Source organism: Rhamphochromis longiceps, linkage group LG16 (genome assembly GCF_057381845.1).
Source record: "Rhamphochromis longiceps isolate RC_006_pf linkage group LG16, R_longiceps_female_GT1.1, whole genome shotgun sequence".
Taxonomy (NCBI): domain Eukaryota; kingdom Metazoa; phylum Chordata; class Actinopteri; order Cichliformes; family Cichlidae; genus Rhamphochromis; species Rhamphochromis longiceps.
Window position 1 is genome coordinate 37,223,684 of NC_140572.1, and position 23,146 is coordinate 37,246,829.

Sequence of the window (23,146 nt, forward strand, 5' to 3'; positions counted from 1 at the left end):
GGATGAGGGTCTGCTGGGATTACATGGGGTCAAACTGATCATCTACTAGCATCTGTTTAGTATTGTAATAAAACAAACTGATACCAATCAGTCACTAAGACTGAAAGTATCAGTCAGCAAATGCAGCTAAATATATACAACACAAAAAACAAATTCGTTTTAGAGACCTAACTAGCAAAGACATTGATCACTGCTTCCTTACATTACATAGAGCCAACTATTGATTGTTAATTATAGTTTATTATTAATTGCAATAAAAAAACATTTGTTAGATCCACGTCTGTTTTTCACTCGCCCACAACAGCATTTTAGGCCTAATGCCTTTAATTTAACTTTGTAAATCTACTCAAAAGATTCCAGCAGGTGAGATTAACATCTGAAAATAGGAGGATGGAATCAGCCGTTTCCAAAATTTTAGTTTTCCTAAATGTTGAAGTGCAGTTACTCTGATTTGTGTGCATGTTTTTCTAATACAGTTGGGGTTTTATTAGCAGGTAGTTTATGCCGCTTTATAATATCCCGATATGTTTGATATAGCTGTGACTTTAAATCTGGTGGAGAACAGCAAAGTCAAAACAAAAACAATGTGGCTGTTTCCCCCTCAGACGTGTCCTTTAGGCTCTTCTCTTCCTCTCATCTCCGGCTCTCAGTCCCTGCTGCGGGTCAATTAAATCTGAAAGGTGGATGCTCTCGAGTCAAGCGTTTTCCTTTTTTTCTTTTGCGGAGTCTGTTTGAGACACAACCTGAAAACACCCAAAGCTCACATCACTTCATCTGTATGACCTTGGGCTGATGCACCATGGCGAGCCTGTATATATTAATAATGCTTGAGCTGACAGAAGCTTTATGGGTCACACAATCTGTTGGTTCCTGCTCTGCAGCTATACAGTAGCTCCCTCTGTGTTTTTGCTGAACTTTTGTTTGTTTTTTAGGATGAAACCTTTAATTTCACTCTGCATACTTTTACAAATATTGCCATATTCTCTTATATTTTGTCTCCCGTGTCTCACCCCAGGACGACTTCCTCTTTAGTGTGTCCATAGTGAGTGGGCTCACATGTGCTGTGCTGGCTGTGGCCAAGTTCATGCTGGGAAGAGTGCTGACTAGTCGGGCACTTATCACTGATGGTAGGACACACACACACACACACACACACACACACACACACACACACACACACACACACACACACACACACACACGCACATGCACGGACACTGATGACTATAAATAAATGAAGAACACAACAGAAGAGCACGAGGGACTAGATAACTAGATAGGTGACTTAAAGCATAAGCAACTTTCAGTTGTTTGAATTATCAAGAGGGAAGACACTGTCCCTAAAGAGGGAGACTTAGAGTGGAGTTAAAACATGTGCATTTATTTGGTATATTCATATGAATTAATAAAATCGTAATTAAGTTGTTCAAACCCAACATTTTCCATCTGGTATGATTAAATTTTTAACTACCAAGTGAAATTCTTCTAACAACAGCAAACGTATCAAAGTTCTAATGATATCACAGATAACACAAGAATGAAAAATACGAGAGTTTTACAAAATACACAACAGTTTTCATGAAGCATCGTGGCCACTTTCAGAATGACATTAATTATGAGTGGATTAGTATCACTGATGCATTAACTTGTCAGAAGTTTCCAGGGTTTTAGGTGAGCCAGAGGAAGCTAATATTCTTGGATTAAGTGTATGCACCATATTTTATCTGCTCTTTGAGCTTCTGTCATGTTGTGGTGGTGAAGTGCAGGAACCAGCACCCAAATGTAGGACGCAGGATTCAGAATCTAATTACTTAAAGACACACCTGAAACAAAAAAGTCCAAAACTAACAAAGTGTATCAAAAACAGCAATTCACAGACAGTCTGAGGATAAGCTGCACAGAATAATAACAGATTACAGGAGGACAGGGCTGAATGAGACACAGGTGCACACACATGAAAGGGCACTCAAACAGTACATAAAAAATTTGTGAAAACTTGGCACTTCCTGCAGATTTAAACCCAAAACCCATGACCTGAATCAGGTTATGTGTTCAGAAGTTACCACGTGATTTACTCACTTTTGTGACGCAGAAAAGTCTGACAAAGCTCGCTAACCCCTTAATCTCTCTTTCTATACCCCTCAAAAAAGAGAACTGACACTGGAGATTAACCTAAGCATGGACATAACCAGGTACATCAATGAGATGGAGACAACAAAAACAGAGAACTCACTATGAACTCACTCAAAATGAGGAAAAACTAAAAATCGTCACTAAAATGAAAAGTCAGAACAGAGTTATTATTCTTAGATCAATTCATAATAATTCAAACCCACAAAACGACTGTGGCATTTTAAAACATCTGCACCATCAAAGCCTTTGGAAGCAGAATATTTGTGCCAACACATTAAACCAAAGGAAATAAAACACACGCAGCTGAAACAAACATTGCAAACCAGAACATGCCTGCTTGTGTTTATTGTGTGACTTTCTAACACAAATGAACTGAAAAAAATGTCGTTTGTGATGACCTGCTGCTCGTAGGCACGTGCTCAGCTGAACAAAAGCACAGCATACACACACAAACACACACACACACACACACACACACACACACACACACACACACACACACACACACACACACACACACACACACACACACACACAGTGTCTCTGGCAAACACACACTGCTATCCCCAGGTCTCAAAACACACAGGGCATCAATCCAATAAACCTGAGGTTGCTGTTCTCTGAGCCTCTTATTTCCCACAAGACTCTACACTTACTGCAGGCAAGACAATAACCCACCGTGCTAGCTTTCACACATGTAATTATAAAGAACAACATCAGCCACTATAAAGGGTCATTCAAACACAGTATATGTAGTGTGGAGCCATTTATGTAGGACTTCAAAACAGCTGCAAAATGTTGATCCGACACCTACCAGAAGAATATACATAAGCTCAGCTGTAGCTTCAGATTTATCCTTTAAAATGGATATTGATACAACTTAAAGATCATACATACAAGTTTACATTTAGTTTGTGTTTCAAAGTGAAATGGAGATGATACATGTTCATGTTTTATCCCACCTGTTAATCCTTTCTCTGAGGGAATGCTGCTTCTCACCAGGTCCTCTAAATCAGGGGTGGGGAACTCCAGGCTTCGAGGGCCGGTGTCCTGCAGGTTTTAGATCTCACCCTGGGTCAGCACACCTGAATCAAACGATTAGTTCATTACCAGGCTTCTGGAGAACTCCAAGACATGTTAAGGCCATTTAGCCATTTAAATCAGCTGCATTGGATCAAAGACACATCTAAAACCTGCAGGACACCAGCCCTTGTGGCCCGGAGTGAGCTACCACCACCACACATAACATGTTGGTCCTTCATTTCACCGTATCTGTCCAACTAAAACAACTACATTAAGGTCAGGAAAAGACTGTCATTGTTAACAGAAATGTTGTTTTTTATTTGTCCTCACCTAAATTTGTTTGTTTTTCAGGGTTTAATTCTCTGGTTGGAGCAATCATGGGATTTTCCATTCTAATCAGCGCCGAAGTTTTCAAGCATCATACTGACGTCTGGTTTCTGGATGCCACCATTGGAGTTCTAATGGGACTTATTATTTTGGCATATGGGGTCAAGTAAGACATGAAGCAGCAGCAGTGTCTAATCTGAAATCTTTAATCTTTTATAGTTATTAAGGCATTATTTACACGATGCTAATGGCACCGATACAGCTCAGCAGCTCTGTACCTGCGCCTGCATGAACGGCCATTTTTGCTGACGTATCTTACAATTAGAATTTGTTTCTTTGCCCACAGGCTCCTGAAGGACATGGTTCCCCGTGTGAGACAGACAAGGAACTACGAGCGCTTTGAATGAGAGACCTGTGTGCCGACCAGACGAGCAGGTTCTAACATACTCACGCACCTGCACACCTGGGTGCCTCCTGCCCCGCCTCTCTCTGTATTTCATACACCTGTTCATCCACATTTCATTACACACTGACAGGGACCGTACACACTCCCATAGACATGTATACACACACACACACAATCTGTACATACTGTACATACATTTAAAGATTAATACATGTGTCAGACACACACACACACACACACACACACACACACACACACACACACACACACACACAGACCTGAGAGATTCTGAGAAGGACGTGATGGAAGAGTATCCTCCTATAAAGGAAGTATTTCTGATTATTTCTCCTCGTCTTTGCGTTTTGTACAATAAAGCACCAATAAAAAGAAGAAACGATGACACAAAACAGAAGAAATATTCAAGAACTGCTTTGGATTTGTTCAAGTTGGACATACATCACTTGCTGCTAAGAGGACATCATTGAAGCCATAGCTGAATTTTTTTTCAAACCAATAGGAAAGATTGTAGGTTTTGCTTAAGTGAAAATAATGCATGTTATCCCAAAACTCACTTCAGGAACGTGTTTTATTTGTGACCCTGTAATAAACGGAGGCTGCCGGCTAACTTATTTCGTTATTTATTTTGTAGTTTTCTGGTTATCGTAAAGCACATAGGACAGAGATGAAATGAAAACTTGTCATCACCCTCCTCATGTCAGTGCAGCCTTTCTACCTCCTAGTTTGTATCGGGAAGACAGCGAGAGAGGAAGCAGGAAGCAGGGAGAGAGACTCAGGCAGAGCATGCTGAGTCAGCAAATGCTGCTACCTCTGAACACAAAAGCACCTACGAACGCTACACCTAAAGCTAACGAGAAACAGAGAGGACTGGAGACACCAAGTACAAGCACTTGTCATAAAATGAAACATAAGAGCACAAATCTCAATGTATTTCTCCCATTTATATTACACTGCACACTCTGCTCAATATTTCAGAAAGGATCACTTTAGAAGTGAAAATTTTTTTATTTCTGTGTGCAGCAATTTGTACCAGAGCCACAGAACAACAAAGATAGCATTAATTTAGAAAGTATGGCAAAGAGTAGGAGCAGTGATGGTGGGTTCCAAAGCAGCTTGCAGCCTAAAACAATGCTACACAGACTGCTCGATGTGGAATTTGTCACTCAGCTGTGGTCTGACTAACCTTAGGCTGTGCTTTATTTAATTAACCTTTTGCTTAAAGCTTATAGTGAAGTCATTTTTAGGAAAAGCAGACATGTTTGTGTTCAGACTAACAATTAAAACTCATGAATCGTGACGACATGGGCACCAAACCCATTTGTTTATGTTGTTAATTTGGTCTGGGATTTATTAGGTTCATTAATGCCGCTTATTCTCCTCATTTTGTCTGTAAGCACGATGTTTGAACCATTAAAGCAGCGGTGGCTCTAAGCACAGTGTCAGAGATCACACAGCCTGTAAAATGTCATTGGCAGAGACAGTGTTCGTCTGTGCTTCCTCTTTGTCCTGCATGTTTCCATTCCGTTATCAGTCATTACTCCGTGCAATGAATGGAATGTAAATACGAAGCACACGGTCTGTAAATATGTTCGCCGCATTGTTTGGGTGCATCAGTATCAAAAGGTCACACATCGTCACAGTGCTGTACGGCTGACGTGAGAGTAGACAATATATAGTTAAAGTACAGACTGATCAATGTTGCGTATAATTACAAATGTTTACTCCGTAGTGTGCATATACTGTAAATGTCGTTTTACATATTACTGTAGATTATCGTTGACATAAAATGATGAGTCTTACTGTAAGTTTTTTGCACTGTAGGTGAAAATATCTGACTGGATGTAGGTGGATTCCAGCAATGCTGTCCAAGGCAAACTTCACTTATAAAAACAATTTCTTTAACATGCTGAAAAAGTTACAGGTGATCACGTCCACATATTACCTGCTAGCACAAATCGCTAATATTTTACTATAATACTGTAGGTATTACAAGCTCAGATATTAGATAACCAAGCATGTAAAAACTGGGCATTTAAAAGCAACATATAGACTCATATTCAGTATTCAGCTGGTGGAGCCATGATGTATGTGCGCCCTCTTGTGGCTGGAATTGTCACAACAGCAGTCTTAATTAATATTCAGTCGTGTAAATTTATCCCCAGCTGAAAGCCTTGGGCACTGGCTGTGGAGAGGCCTACATCCACTCTGCACTGTAATTATCAACTCTGAGTCGGCTGGACGTGGTGCAGAATTATTGGTATTATCTTTAGTTTCATTGTGTGAAGAATATGATTAAGATATAAAGTGAAGGTGTGATTCAGCTCGCACCATTTCTACTCACCAACAGCACACTGATTTGTAATGCCCCTCTCCCTCTTTAATGCATAGAAGACAATCTTTACAATGGCTTTTACTAGCAAAGCTCAGTGTTTACATGCTAAAGCCACAGTGTAAGGCACAGAACAAACTCATCATGCTTTACAGTAGCTCTGTTGCTCATTTAAAGTAAACTGCTATGTTGGATAAAGTGGACACTGTTTTGAAGTTGGCAGCAAAATCCTTTCTACCTCTCTTCTTTGCACTTGCTTTTATTTTCATGCCACATCTGTTGTGTGCATTCAAACCCCCCTAATGTTTAGTCCGGGTGCTGCGACTGAGGCCCTGGTTACTCGATTCCTCCTTAGCAACGGATAGTCTCTGAAAGTGTTGCACTCGCTGCTGCCAGTCGTGGGGATTGTGCAACAACTGAATGCCAAAAATGTCAAATGTAACTGATGATCACTGCAGTTGCGTTTAAGTCATCTAAAATGTTTTGTTTTCATTTTTCTCCATCTCTCTTAATAACAGGAACCCTGAAACATGAATATCTTGTTATGATATGTTGCACAAACCTCTCATTAATTGAAGAATGGCATGATACACGAAAACCATTTCATTATTTCATTGAAACATGTCAGAAATATGACCACTTCTGTAGCTTAATGAACTGTGCCAAATCATTCAGACCATTTGTCAGCTCTGTTGAAATGTGTGTATCTTTGGTGTGCTTGTAATGATGAATGAACTTCCCATTGACCCAAGAAAAGGCATCAAACTATCAATTCTGCAGAGTTTCATGAGATTATAATAGCAATACTAACCACTCCTCTGTTGCTATCCGATTGTTCAGTCTGACGTCACTAGCTGTGTCTGGGTCTAAACTCTGCTGCAGGTCCATATATCAAACAATCACTATGGCATTACTGAGAGTTGAAAAACTGTCTAAAGTCTTTCATCTTTAATAAAATGATCAGCGTTCTGCTCTACCAGGTGTAACAATTGAGTTTAACATCCAGGCATCCATGAAAACTGAATTTATGACATTTAACGGAGTTAGAAGTTAGCAGGAAGTTAGCTCGCTAGCTTCTATCCAAATACAATATAGCATGTCCTGACTGCGGGGTTTTGGAAACAAATTAAAACGTACAGCTCTGTTATCACTTCCAGCATAAATGAAGACAGAAAACTAAATAGCAGTGACGTTTGTAGGGTTACTGAAGTTTGGCTAGCTGGTATATAATGATGTGCTACGTGCTTGCGACACAGCTATGTTAGCATAATATAAACAAGCTAACTTTTTTTCCCACTCGATAAAAGTTAACGTGAGTGTTCTTGGTGGTCAGGAACAAATGTAATCGCATGGCAGGATGCTGTAAAAGGACCAAACTTCAGCCAGGAGAACAACTGAGATAATCCATCCACAATACGAGGTTAGTCATTCATATACTGCTGCATGGGCTGGGCTGTAGTTACATCCTAAGGTTTTAAAAACTGAGCTTAAATAAATGATTAGCGGTAATAAAAGCCGAGGGAGGTCAACAGTGATCACTGACTGTTTTAGGAGCTTTTTGAGATTAAATAGAAGAAAATACAAAACATTAAACATGTTAACAACACAAAAGCCATATTAAACGCAGACTACTTTAGACCCGGAAGTAGGATTCGTCGCGTCATCACTGAACAACCGGATAGGCTTTGCATGGGCTTGTAAAAAATCCTTACACTTTCAGTGGTTACAAATGCATTAAACACACACACACACACACACACACACACACACACACACACACACACACACAGACAACCAAATTTACAATAAATCAAGACTATGTGACATAATTGTTTGTACAATATCGACATTGGTGGTATTGCAGATGATGTAATCACTATTTATTTATGTAAACGAAACAATGAAATATCTCTTTGTCAAAGAGAAATGTTTTATTGATCAATAAAGTTTTATCCTGCCTAATCATCAACAATCCTGAGTCATTCGTTTTAAAGCAAGAAGCGAGACGTCATTGTTGAGCAGTTGAGTGCTTCTTAGGATTTTAAATGAAAAATGGACAATAATGGTAAGTACTGTATGAAAAACCTTTATCACTAATGAAATCTAAACCAAAAACATTACGGGTGATTCAAAAATAAAAACTAGACGTTTAGAAAAAAGATGAAAACAAACTGAAATAATTTTACAAAATTGGAAACTTGTAAAACAAACTAATATAAACTAAAAATATGCAGGAAATATTCTTGTTTGCCTGCTAAAATTTATAATCACAACCTGCCAGAGGAGGAGCTTTGGAGCTTTGGGAATCAACTGCTTTCAGAAAGGTTTTCTTGTACTTCCTAAAATCTTTCCTCCATGTAATATTAATTTTGTTCTTTAAAAATGACCAACATTAGCACTGGGACCATTAAAATCTAAACTGAAATGAGCAAACCCACTGTGAAAACTCACTGAACCCACAGTAAACTGAAAAAAGTCAAAATAAATTAAAATAAAATCTAATTAGAAAATGGAAAATCATAATGACTCCAGCACAGAAATGACTCTTACTTAATTTAACTACGTCACTAATGGGAATTTTTTAACAGTTTTCCTGCATACTGAGGAGTATATTTGTGTGTACTTGTTTCATTTACAAATTACAAAGTCAAGAAGATCAGGTTTGTGGTGGTTGTCACGCGGACTCGTTGAATACAAGTATTTAAGTTAAAATCACCAAATTATTATTGTCATTGTTTCCTGTCGTATGATGATTAGACTTTGATTCTTGTGTGTTTGTGTTCAGAGGCAGAGATGTTTGTCACTGTTACAGACGCACAGTCGTGTCTCTTTCAAACACTGGAAAACTAAATAAACACAAAAATAAAATAAAATAGAAACTGTGAGGATAAATCGATTAGGTTTATTGTAAAATGTCCTAATTTATGCTGTTTACCTTAAAATAAGGGAAAACCTTTTAAATTAAGTAATACTTCATGTTATATTGTCTCTTTTTAAGTGTTTATTTTTAATAAGCAGTACTTGATATTATAATAACAATTTTGTTTTTTTAAGTAAAACTATTTACCTTAACAATGTGTTAAGTTTAATAATCAAATCAGTGATCCTGCTGACTCGCTACTTGATATACTTAAAATTGTAAATATCAGACCTGTCAAGCGTTACTACAAGAAGTTTTTACTTTACTTTTGGCACTTTTGCCATGTTTGGTTTTGCTCAAGAAAGAGTTCTTAAATCTATCACACTCATTACAGAAGAGGCTTTGAAGGTCATCTGTACAATGTTTGCTTTGTTGTGAATAATTTAGACACAGTCTTACTGTGATGTAATGTCACTTTACATTTAAACTATAAATGTAAAATAACGTGTGTCTACACTGATGGTTTTACAGGTTACTTGTGTGTTTGTATCCAGTATTCATGCTGTCATTCTGAGCTGCTCTATACTGTGGATGCTGACCAGTGTGTGGGTGGTGTTGCAACAATCATATTCTTAATTTTTCATCTTTTTATTTTTTGCAGTATTTGCAGCTACTCTCTTATTTCCCAGGGTGATGCCACAGCAGTTGGATCCACATATTTGATTTGGCACAGATTTTACACCACACGCCCTTCCCTGACACAAGCCTCACATTCATCGAGGCTTGAGAAAGCCAACAGGAGTACACTAACTTGTGTTTCCCTGAGGCTGGATTCTGTGTGTTGAAGCACAGAAACAGCAAAGAGAGGGTTAAAGACTAATAGAAGTCATTTCTGTACCTCAGTGTATTTTCTCACCTCCTATGATTACATTTCACACTTTTGCATCATCATCATCTCCGACCTGCACGCACACTGTTCTGCAAAGGCTCCTGTGCATTAAGAACACCACAAAGTGACGACAGAAAAATGGGAATTTATCTCTGTGTCTGCTTTGGAGTTTATAGCAGTTGTAAAACACTTTTACATCACCAAGTAAGTGTGAATGAATTATTCTATCAGGAGTAGAACTTCACAGACTAATGTTTAATGCCTTTTAGTTGGCAGATAGGCCTCTAGGAGGAATAAATCATGGCACCGAAGCTATTCATGTAACCACTCCAGTCTAGAGCTTTGACAGCTTTCCTGCTGGGCTGGAAAGCTGACTTTACAGAAACTAGGAGTCAGTCTCTGAGCTATGAGTCTAGACTTTCATTTAAAATCTACCTCCAAACCCAACTCTTCCAAATGCAAACAATTCTGTACTGATTAACATCTAAAATTGTGTGTATGCACAAAAGGCAGCAAAGTGCAAAGGCACTCTTTTTTCAGATTTTTCCAGTCACGTCTACACACAGATCACTTTTGTAGAACTTATCATGAAATCTGGTGCACATGCACGAGTCTCATTTCTGCTCCAATCTTTAGTCAAGAAATGTAAGTAGGCAGTCACTTATGTCACCTTTTGCATATAAAATCATCGCTTGCATCTCAAGTTATTAGACATGGCAATTAAGACAACATCAAAGAAGAAGTGCTTCACTGGAGGAAGGAACGTGGGTTCTGTTTGTCTCAGTTTTGGAAACACAAACAAAAAAATAAGCACTGAAGGAAAAGTGATTCATGATCGACTGTGAAGTTCACTGCGAAGGACCCAAAGACACGAAGTGAAGGAGAATGGAAGAATCCATCTCCACCTATTTCTTTTTTTGATCTTCACTTCATGTTATTGACCTCGACCTGCCTTTTTGCATGCATGAAATCGGCACAAACCAGTTAATGGGTAGAAAAACGCATAAGCATAGCTTCATACATCCATCCCCTGGCAAAGGGAATGAAACCTGAAGACACCTGCTCAACCAGCTGGAACTGCATATGTGAGAAGCTGTTGTACTTTGATCCTAGAGCAGATCTTTATGTAGTGTGTAAAGAGATATGCATTACACTGTTTGATTTTTTTTAACATCCCTGTAACAGGTAGATTCATACTTTCCTTAAGACTATTTGGTTTTTAATGAAGTCTCTAAAGGCAGAGCTGCGAATCAGAGCGTGCTAGGATCTCACACTGCTGAAAAACTGGAGAGCCGACTGCTGGAAGCCCCAACTACATCTGTGCATCCAGTCATGAGGTCCTAATACTAAAATGGTAAGTTTCACACACAGAGAACTAAGGACGCAAAGCAGTGCTGACACACAGGTTTAATAAGCTCTGTTATTCATATCCTAGCTGGAGCATGTTGCTGTTCTCTTCCATGTACTCCATGCACTTCGAGGTATAAGGTAAATGGCGTTAATGTGAGCATGAATAGCTGTTTGCATCTACGCATGAGGCCAGAACATTGAGTGTACTCTGCTTAGAAGTGGCTGTAGGAATAAATGGATAAATAGACAAAAGCTGCTTTTGAGTCTTGCACCACATGCAACACCAAAGGGGAATTGCATCAGTAGCTGGAACGAACCTTGTGCAATCCGCCACCTCCTCGAGCTCATCTGGGAAAAACCATGACATTCCCAAGTCAGACATGATCCCTCCAGTATATCCTGGGCCTACCCTAAAACCTTGCACAGGAGGCATCCTAGTCAGATGCCTGAGCCACCTCATCTGGGTCCTTTTGAGGAGAAGCTCTATTCTACACTCTGCCTGAAGAGGTGACATGTGCCCACCCACCAGTGGGCTCACCACACGCAGGAGGCCCCAGTAGGTGATGGGTGCATGTCGGGCAGCAGTCAAGGGCAGAGGCTCTGCTGAGGCTGGCTACTGAAACTCTATTTTCTGTAGATAATCTATCATAACAAATGCCTCAATACTAAAAATAACCACTGACCTCTCTGATGTCGGACTTTACTTTGAAAAATGTGAAGGTTGCAACTTAAGGGTCAGGAAACTGTCCGGGCCCTTCCTGTGCCAATGACACCTCAAAAACACTTTAAGTTCCCGGATTAATTAATGTATGCATTAATGTGTGATACATACATTATGAACTGATGCATCATTAACCTATTCATATGTTTGAAAGGTACTGTGATGCAGTTCTTTACTATCACCACATGGTGGCCCCCAACACCAGGATAATAAATGACAAACAAATCTAGCAGCAGCTCTCCTCCTGCAGACTTTTAGATGATACAGTTCACTGTTGTCTTTGCAGCTCAGTTATACAGGTGATCAAATTTCATAATTTGTTTGAAACCTTTTTTCTTCTTGACTTTTTGTATCCTTAAATGAATGCATGTCGAATGAAGAGGTACCCTTGAACCCGGCTAAAAATATGATTATGTGATCTGTATTATCTTGACAGTAGTTTATAGCTGCCACTATCTCACAGAAATTCAGATTTCTTTGGTTATGTATTTTTTCTGTTTTCAAACTGACAGTAATTGTGTAACACCGCTCTTTCAGGGTCCACAGGACAGCAATTTCATGTTATTATGTCAGCTGTATGTCCTGTATATATGCCCCTAATTACACAGAAAAATATACAAGTGAAGCAGATAATTACATCGAATTATAAAGATGCAGTGCTGGTTTGTAATCAGTACTATCGCAACATACTCACTACAGTCAAAAGCACAATGAAAAACAACATAACATCAATTATGTTGTTTTTCATTCTATCCTTAGAATAAATAAATCTATCCTGTCATAAAAACCTTAAAGCTAAACCTCTACAGTATTTTATTATTCAAGGATTTTTCTAATATGAAACACCATTTTTTTTTCTCACTGACTGATGTAAATCACTCGTCTGAGAGAGAACGTATTGATTGTGTGTAAAACTTTAGAAATGAAACAGGATGTACTTTCTTCGTAGTCGAGGTTTGTGCTGTTTTTCATTTCAAGTCAAAGATGTGAAAGTCAAACATCTCAAAACCTGCATTAATGAACTTGAAGACTGAAATGAGCAACGCAGTCCAATCGTGAGTACTTTGGGTAAATTTTATCTCCGTGATTTTGTGTTTTCTTTTTAGACATTTAGCTTCTGATTTGGTCCTCTTTAATAAGTCTCCCTCATTAAATATTTAAGCCCAATCTGATAAATGTTACAGCTTCAGGACTTCATAATATTTTTAAAAAGGTCAGAAGAAAGAAAAATTATTTATATACATATACAGAGTTTTTCAACGACAAATAGCAAATCTGAACATTTCACATGCTTCAGTGAAGCAGTTACGAACTGATAACTTTTGAAACTCATACTTAATTTGCTCGCCTCAGATCCTTACATCAGTCGCAGAGACAATGTCGTGGTTTTCCACATAGGAATCAAAGTACTGTCCTCATCCATGGCATGAACATCCAGATAATCCTCTGTAGTCTTCCATGCAATGGCAAAGAAAGCCAGTGGAACTTTGCTGAAAAGAAGTTCAATGCAAATAATCTGGATTACACCTCTGAACTTGCAGACTACTCCATACCTGCAGCCCCATTAACGAAGATAAAAAAAAATAAAAATATAAAGAAAACATGAAGAGACAAAATATTTCCAATGCTTTAGGCTTGCAACACCTAAAGTGAGCAGTTGAAAGAAGGAAGTTTCTCAGCTGATGATGTGCCGCAAAGTCAGAAATGTCTGTGTTGGTGGTGTGTAGGCTCCTCAAAACAAGTCACAATCTTTAGCTTGAACTAAAAGCCTATCCCAGCTGTCTTAAGGTGAAAGATGGCTGTCAGTCTATTGCAGGACTGACATGTGACATTAACGAGTAAAGATATTAGGTGACACAAACATAATATTAATTTTTTTTTTTTTTGTCTTTCTTATAGCTAGACAGTCAGAGCCGTCTGGGACATGGTGTAGAACAGCGCTGGGATCAGATCAAGGCCACCAAATGGTCACGTTAGATTTGGTTTCAGGCTGAGGCTGCGTGACTGAAGTCTGGCTCATTTCCACGAGTCCAACACATGAATCATGCACCTGATTGACAGACACCAGCGCACCTGTGCACAACAATTATAAACCTAAGCAAAATCAGACTGCCTTCATACTGATCTACTCAGCTGTCAAACAATTACACAGTGATGCTATAAACTAACTAAACTGAAACAGAAGAATTATGTGGACGTCTGAGCATTGTAAACCTTCACTGCATGTTCCAGGTGGATTTGCATACATTTACTGCTATAACAGTCTCCGCTCTCCTGTGAAGGATTACTAACAGCCAGATAGTACAGACTGGGATTTCCTTCCATTCAACCAGAGCATCAGTGAGGTTGGGGGCTTGTGTTGAACATTAAGCCATCAGTCTCAGTTCAGCCCAAGGAGATTGGACGCGGTTAAGATCAGATCTGTCAAGTTCATCCAAAGGAAAGAGCAACAAAGTACACACAGCACACACAGTAGAAACACAAAAGCAAAACTTTATACTTTTCACCTTACAGTCCACAAAACTGCTGCAGTGTTACTTTCCTCTATCAGTGTGGGCACATGTCTTTAGCTTTATTTGACTCGTTGGCTCGGTGTATGCCATCTATCTGCCTTAATAATAAAAAGTGCATTCGAATTTCCATAAGAGCGAGTTAGTAAGTCCAAGTCTATATGAGGATCAGGATGCTGAAATGCACTCAAAATACAGCAAAATACAGAAATGAATGTTTGAATTTATATGCAGGCATTCAGCCATGGAGGACAAGTTTGACTTTAGTCTGGTGTATGCTGGTCCAGCAGCTCGTTGTTCCTCACCTACACATGGCTCGTTTGCAGAAAGCTGAGGACCAGGACAAGTGCAACTTTATTTAACCTGGCATCTTTAATTTTCTGTTTCTCATAATTAAAATGTTGGAGCGTTCAGCGCTTTTGGTTTTTTATTTTTATACTATCATCTTCTACTGTCTACCTATTCTTTCTCATATCCTCTGAACCTGGTTTCATGTTTCCTAAAACATGACACGATCCTTTTTAATGTCGCATTTCTGCTTTCAGTCTCTTCTTAACTGACATCAGCTTTTATCTCTGAAACGATCTTCAGCCGACTCAGACTTTCATGGTCTCAGACGCTGGCTTATTGTTATTCCCCTGTCCGAGATGACATTACACGTGGTCATCTAACTGCAGGCACTTTTTCAAAAACTTTCTTTACCCTTCAGCTTTGACCTCAGATCAATCAAGTCATCATTTTACAAGAAAATCTCTCTGTAATTGCTGCTCTCTCTGTAGACCCGACTTTTCCGCTGGCCTCGTCTCTTGAGTTTTCTCTCCAATGAATCTTTTCAACTTCAGATTCTGTCCCCTGACCTCGTACGCTGCTGGCAGTGCAACTGTGAGAAATCAAATATTTTTCAAAGGTAAAAAAGGGGCCAAAACTGGGCAACATTGTTTGTCTGTTGCTTCCTTTTTTTGGCCAAACATCCAGCTCTGTTCAATCAAATACACCAGTAATGAATTTAATCAGAATTTGGGAAACAGCATATCTTAGCATCTTCTTGATACTTTCAGACTGATGATTAATGGTAAGATAAATGGACCCAGAGTATGCAAATCACTAATCCATTCTGGGCTTTGCCAGTCAGTAGGGTTTTTTTTTAGGAGTTATCATAAATGTTGGATGTATATGTTAAATAACGCCTTGAATGAGCACTTATATGCAGACTTTTCCATATAAATCAAAATTATTTTGCATAACTGTCATGATCCGATCTTGATATTCACTCGCATTTGAACCAGGTTTTCTAAAGTACTAAATAAGTTTCTTAAGGCCAGATCAGACTCACTTCCACTTTTGAATGATGAGCCAGGAAGCTAGCTATCCTGCAAATGAATGCCAGAGGCAAAGACACAAAAGAACGAATGCACTAAAAATGTCAAACTAGAAAAATATTATGAAACAAACATTTTCCAAGTGCACAATACTAATATAATATGAAAAGGCCATGATTTGCAGTTTATATGATGCTATCATCACATTTCAATAAAGAGAGGTTGTTTGGAAATATTAAATGTGATTTGCTGAGATTCAGAATTCAATTAAAGTATCTTAAAGTATTAGACTCAGATGAATCGTCAGAATCCCAGCAGTGAGAGGAGGTGGGAGAAGACTCCTCAGAGTCTAAATACTGATGAAGAAGAAGATGAAGACTTGGGTTGGCCTCCGAGTGGTGAGGCAGAGATGTGGAGGAGGTTTGTTGCAAAGAATGACAGAAGAGCGCTGAGATTTACAGCACAAAGAATCGATTCTGTTTGGCTCGCAGAAGGCAGGCAAGAAAATGAATGGACCAGAGTAATGATGTCAGTATTGTCAGTGGAAGTGACGAGCAGTGACCCAGGAAAGCACGCAGAATGGGCCAGGATTGGGGGAACTGTTTGTTCCTGAAAAAGGAAACTCTGAATATCACTTTTTCTCTGTTGCTTTTGTTTTGTTCAGCAGCCTGCAGTGATTGCATTTGATGACTCATTTTTTCACAGACAATTATAAGTGCACTGATTGTAATGTTTGTGCAATCTGGTTAAAAAAAAAAAAGATAATGATAATAATTTGATATATCTATAATTGTCATTTCCTGGTTTCTGAATTACTTGAAAGCTTTTAAAAAAGGAAAGTGGGGCAGTCATCTCTGAAAGCATCTCCCAACAAAAGATCCAAATGTAATCACTCAACATGTCTCAGCATTAAATTGCAGATGTTGACACATATGATATGAATGCTGTGCAGTAGTGATTCAAAAAAATACAATTCTTTCTTAATCTTCCGTATGGCACATAAGAAAAATGCACACTGTAGATAAACCCCAGAGTAACACTTAAACCAAACTGGTAACAGTGTTACACTGTAACCAGGCCCTGCATGGCAAAACAGGAGAGTAGTGTGGGTGTTGACCAATATGGCTCCCTGTAAACTCTTTAAAACTGTTTTCCAAGAGTGTCAAAGAGTTTTGTGCCAAATAACTGCTCTGGGGTCACCAGATTTGTTCATGCACCAGAGTCACTGCAGACCTAGTTTTTGTTATTCTGCTAGATGGGGACTTTATTTCTGGCTGTCTCCAGAATGCAGTGAAAGTCCCTACAGCAATTTATCTGATACAGAAACTGTTTAGCGTCTGTTACTGTTGAGCATTCTTTTAATGTAAGGAACCATTTAATCACATCCTGAAAGCACAGGACACCAGTGCTATCTAAGAGAAAGGAATACGAGTAGCTACACCAGCTCAAACACCATGAAACACAACATATTTGTTTTCAGACCTGAGGGATGTCCTTTATGTGATGAGATGAACTGAGAAAACATGTGAGTTTAAAACCACTTTGGTCTCTGAAGCAGATAAAGATGGAGCACAAAGACCCAGCAAGGGTTAGTCCTCCAGATATGTTTCATTACTGGGAACAGAGTGAAGCACATTATTAAAGTTTTGCACTTTTTTCAGTTAACTACTTTTTAATCACATTTATTTTTAGTTTTTCATCTATGTTAGCCTAATATAGTTAAAGTGCACAATCAAGACCAACACAACAAGAGTCCAATTAAAAAGAACTGAAACTCCAGCGAGATTACTGCTCATTTTTTCACCCCATACAAAAAAATTTAAACAACTGATTTGTTTCGCAGTACCGACAACACGATTGACCAGACAGTCACCATATGATGATTATTATTCTACTAACTGATAGTTTACCATTAAAAGATGATAACTGTACTGGTTCTTATGTCTGTGAAGGTTCTCAGTCATCCAGGTCATCGTAGTCTAAGGAGCTTGCAAAGAAAAGCGTCTGGACTTCTTTAAGTTACTTGAAGACGTTTCACCTCTCATCCGAGAAGCTTCTTCAGTTCTAAGGTCAAATGGTGGAGAGTCCCAGATATGTACTGGTTCTTATATATCTGCACTTTCCTGCTCTAAATGAGCACTCAAAGCACTTTGAACAACTTGCCTCATTTGCCCATTTACACAAGCTATACATTTACACACATTCATGCTCCAGTGGATGCATCGAAGAGTACCTTCAGGTTAGTATGTTGCCAAAGGATATTTGGGATCCAGACTGGGGCAGACAAGGATCAAACTACCAACTTTCCGATTACTCGGTTTCCTGCTCCACCATCTGAGCTACAGATGGCATTTGTTACCTTCAGTTTCTCCACACACTGGGCATCCATCCAAATGTGGCAGCAGACAAAAGAAAGATAAGATTTGTTATATTTTACATTATTAGATTAATTTACTCATGAGTGTACTTTTATTACTTAGTATTTTAATTACTGTCAATAAGGTGATGTTTTAAACACACACACACACACACACACACACACACACACACACACACACACACACACACACACACACACACACAAACTGATGATGGACCACAGCTAATAATCCTTTGCCTGCACAGACCTGAGCTCCCAGTAGCACCAAGATTTGGTCAAATAAATGGTTGGAAACATGGCAAACTCATCTAAAAAGAAAATGCGTATTTTAAAAAAGTTTAGGTCTGAAACAATAAGAAATACCTTTACCTTAGATATCTGGTTTTATAAAGTTTCCATATTAAAACATGTCTTGTTATATATCTGGAGTTTGTTGGATTTTGTTCTCTACCTTCAGCTCCAGGAGTTCCTCTAAGTTAGCCACTTGTTCCTGCAGATGAAGAAAGCAGCTCCTTAATCATCTCAACTCTCAGCTGACCTTTTTCATTCTCTGACTCCATTTTTATCCAGAGTGCCTGTAATTCTACGTCGTACTCTTTCAAGTGGGGAGGCTGAGACTGAACGTTTAGTGTGTTAATTTGTCATATTAATCCCTTTCATTTTGCGATATCGAGAGGCACACGATTCCTCACAACAATGCTTCAGTTTATTGGGCCATTGCAGCACCTGGACTGTTTTCTTTTTCACTCATTCTTCTGTAGATTTGTTGCTGTGCTGGGAATCGTTGAACTGCAGATGTAGTTTTGTCTGAGCTTCAGCTGTCAGACAGATGGCCTCACATAAGCGTGAGAATATTTTGGTATACGGAGGACTTCATAGTCGATTCAATGACTACTACATGCTTAGCTCCTATGGTGTTTTCCTTTTGTACTGTTATGAATTGTATCTATCATTTTATCTACCATGCTAATTAGTCTTACTGAGCATTGCACAGTCTGACCTTGAGGTGTATTTGCTGTGATGTCCACTCCTAGGAAGGTTGGCAGGTGTCTTGAATGTTTTCTAGTTGTGAATACTGTCTCACTGCAGAGTGATAAACTTTAAATAGTTTGAAAATGGTCTGATTAGCCCATTCCTGATTGATGGGCAACAACAATGACTTCTCTAAGATCACTGCTGATGGTTTTCCTCCTTGGCATTGAGTTCACGCACACCCGACTGCTCCAGAGGTGCAAAAACATCTGCTTTCTATTCTATTTGTGTAGCACAAAATTGCAACGGTCACTTAGAAGCACTTTATATTGCAAGGAAAAGAGCCGACAACAATGCAGAGAAAACCCCAACAATCAGACCTATAAGCGAGTAAAGTAAACTAAAGTAAAGTCTTATTTATAGCTCCTTTCAAGACAAAGATCCCAAAGTGCTTCACAACAAACTACCAGAGCATAAAAACAGAAAAAGAGCCGACTGAATGCAAGTCTACAAAGTTGAGTTTTTAGAAGTTTCTTGAAAGAAACTACTGAGTGCACAGATCTCAAGCTCAGAGGGAGAGAGTTCCAGAGTTTGGAGGCCACTGTGACAAAAGCTCTGTCACCTTTAGTTTTCAGCCTTGTATGATGTACAACAAGTCGGCCCTGATCACATGGCCTCGCAGACCTGCTCGGGACGTATGGCAGTCCACTGATGTAAGCTGGTGCTTATCCATTTATTCCTACAGCCACTTCTAAGCAGAGTACACTCAATGTTCTGGCCTCATGCGTAGATGCAAACAGCTATTCATGCTCACATTAACGCCATTTACCTTATACCTCGAAGTGCATGGAGTACATGGAAGAGAACAGCAACATGCTCCAGCTAGGATATGAATAACAGAGCTTATTAAACCTGTGTGTCAGCACTGCTTTGCGTCCTTAGTTCTCTGTGTGTGAAACTTACCATTTTAGTATTAGGACCTCATGACTGGATGCACAGATGTAGTTGGGGCTTCCAGCAGTCGGCTCTCCAGTTTTTCAGCAGTGTGAGATCCTAGCACGCTCTGATTCGCAGCTCTGCCTTTAGAGACTTCATTAAAAACCAAATAGTCTTAAGGAAAGTATGAATCTACCTGTTACAGGGATGTTAAAAAAAATCAAACAGTGTAATGCATATCTCTTTACACACTACATAAAGATCTGCTCTAGGATCAAAGTACAACAGCTTCTCACATATGCAGTTCCAGCTGGTTGAGCAGGTGTCTTCAGGTTTCATTCCCTTTGCCAGGGGATGGATGTATGAAGCTATGCTTATGCGTTTTTCTACCCATTAACTGGTTTGTGCAGATTTCATGCATGCAAAAAGGCAGGTCGAGGTCAATAACATGAAGTGAAGATCAAAAAAAGAAATAGGTGGAGATGGATTCTTCCATTCTCCTTCACTTCGTGTCTTTGGGTCCTTCGCAGTGAACTTCACAGTCGATCATGAATCACTTTTCCTTCAGTGCTTATTTTTTTGTTTGTGTTTCCAAAACTGAGACAAACAGAACCCACGTTCCTTCCTCCAGTGAAGCACTTCTTCTTTGATGTTGTCTTAATTGCCATGTCTAATAACTTGAGATGCAAGCGATGATTTTATATGCAAAAGGTGACATAAGTGACTGCCTACTTACATTTCTTGACTAAAGATTGGAGCAGAAATGAGACTCGTGCATGTGCACCAGATTTCATGATAAGTTCTACAAAAGTGATCTGTGTGTAGACGTGACTGGAAAAATCTGAAAAAAGAGTGCCTTTGCACTTTGCTGCCTTTTGTGCATACACACAATTTTAGATGTTAATCAGTACAGAATCGTTTGCATTTGGAAGAGTTGGGTTTGGAGGTAGATTTTAAATGAAAGTCTAGACTCATAGCTCAGAGACTGACTCCTAGTTTCTGTAAAGTCAGCTTTCCAGCCCAGCAGGAAAGCTGTCAAAGCTCTAGACTGGAGTGGTTACATGAATAGCTTCGGTGCCATGATTTATTCCTCCTAGAGGCCTATCTGCCAACTAAAAGGCATTAAACATTAGTCTGTGAAGTTCTACTCCTGATAGAATAATTCATTCACACTTACTTGGTGATGTAAAAGTGTTTTACAACTGCTATAAACTCCAAAGCAGACACAGAGATAAATTCCCATTTTTCTGTCGTCACTTTGTGGTGTTCTTAATGCACAGGAGCCTTTGCAGAACAGTGTGCGTGCAGGTCGGAGATGATGATGATGCAAAAGTGTGAAATGTAATCATAGGAGGTGAGAAAATACACTGAGGTACAGAAATGACTTCTATTAGTCTTTAACCCTCTCTTTGCTGTTTCTGTGCTTCAACACACAGAATCCAGCCTCAGGGAAACACAAGTTAGTGTACTCCTGTTGGCTTTCTCAAGCCTCGATGAATGTGAGGCTTGTGTCAGGGAAGGGCGTGTGGTGTAAAATCTGTGCCAAATCAAATATGTGGATCCAACTGCTGTGGCATCACCCTGGGAAATAAGAGAGTAGCTGCAAATACTGCAAAAAATAAAAAGATGAAAAATTAAGAATATGATTGTTGCAACACCACCCACACACTGGTCAGCATCCACAGTATAGAGCAGCTCAGAATGACAGCATGAATACTGGATACAAACACACAAGTAACCTGTAAAACCATCAGTGTAGACACACGTTATTTTACATTTATAGTTTAAATGTAAAGTGACATTACATCACAGTAAGACTGTGTCTAAATTATTCACAACAAAGCAAACATTGTACAGATGACCTTCAAAGCCTCTTCTGTAATGAGTGTGATAGATTTAAGAACTCTTTCTTGAGCAAAACCAAACATGGCAAAAGTGCCAAAAGTAAAGTAAAAACTTCTTGTAGTAACGCTTGACAGGTCTGATATTTACAATTTTAAGTATATCAAGTAGCGAGTCAGCAGGATCACTGATTTGATTATTAAACTTAACACATTGTTAAGGTAAATAGTTTTACTTAAAAAAACAAAATTGTTATTATAATATCAAGTACTGCTTATTAAAAATAAACACTTAAAAAGAGACAATATAACATGAAGTATTACTTAATTTAAAAGGTTTTCCCTTATTTTAAGGTAAACAGCATAAATTAGGACATTTTACAATAAACCTAATCGATTTATCCTCACAGTTTCTATTTTATTTTATTTTTGTGTTTATTTAGTTTTCCAGTGTTTGAAAGAGACACGACTGTGCGTCTGTAACAGTGACAAACATCTCTGCCTCTGAACACAAACACACAAGAATCAAAGTCTAATCATCATACGACAGGAAACAATGACAATAATAATTTGGTGATTTTAACTTAAATACTTGTATTCAACGAGTCCGCGTGACAACCACCACAAACCTGATCTTCTTGACTTTGTAATTTGTAAATGAAACAAGTACACACAAATATACTCCTCAGTATGCAGGAAAACTGTTAAAAAATTCCCATTAGCGACGTAGTTAAATTAAGTAAGAGTCATTTCTGTGCTGGAGTCATTATGATTTTCCATTTTCTAATTAGATTTTATTTTAATTTATTTTGACTTTTTTCAGTTTACTGTGGTTTCAGTGAGTTTTCACAGTGGGTTTGCTCATTTCAGTTTAGATTTTAATGGTCCCAGTGCTAATGTTGGTCATTTTTAAAGAACAAAATTAATATTACATGGAGGAAAGATTTTAGGAAGTACAAGAAAACCTTTCTGAAAGCAGTTGATTCCCAAAGCTCCAAAGCTCCTCCTCTGGCAGGTTGTGATTATAAATTTTAGCAGGCAAACAAGAATATTTCCTGCATATTTTTAGTTTATATTAGTTTGTTTTACAAGTTTCCAATTTTGTAAAATTATTTCAGTTTGTTTTCATCTT

General features: G+C 38.7%; 1 protein-coding gene across 1 annotated transcript in view; it reads left to right on the plus strand.

Annotated features, from left to right (window-relative positions):
- The window catches only part of tmem163a (transmembrane protein 163a), a 66,552-nt gene extending 59,511 nt beyond the window's left edge, over positions 1-7,041 (plus strand). The window contains exons 6-8 of the mRNA XM_085383871.1: positions 1,016-1,127; positions 3,508-3,649; positions 3,830-7,041. Of these exons, the coding sequence (XP_085239997.1) occupies positions 1,016-1,127; positions 3,508-3,649; positions 3,830-3,890 (315 nt within the window). The 3' untranslated portion in view covers positions 3,891-7,041. The remainder of the gene's footprint in view (positions 1-1,015; positions 1,128-3,507; positions 3,650-3,829) is intronic.
- The last annotated feature ends 16,105 nt before the right edge of the window (positions 7,042-23,146 follow it).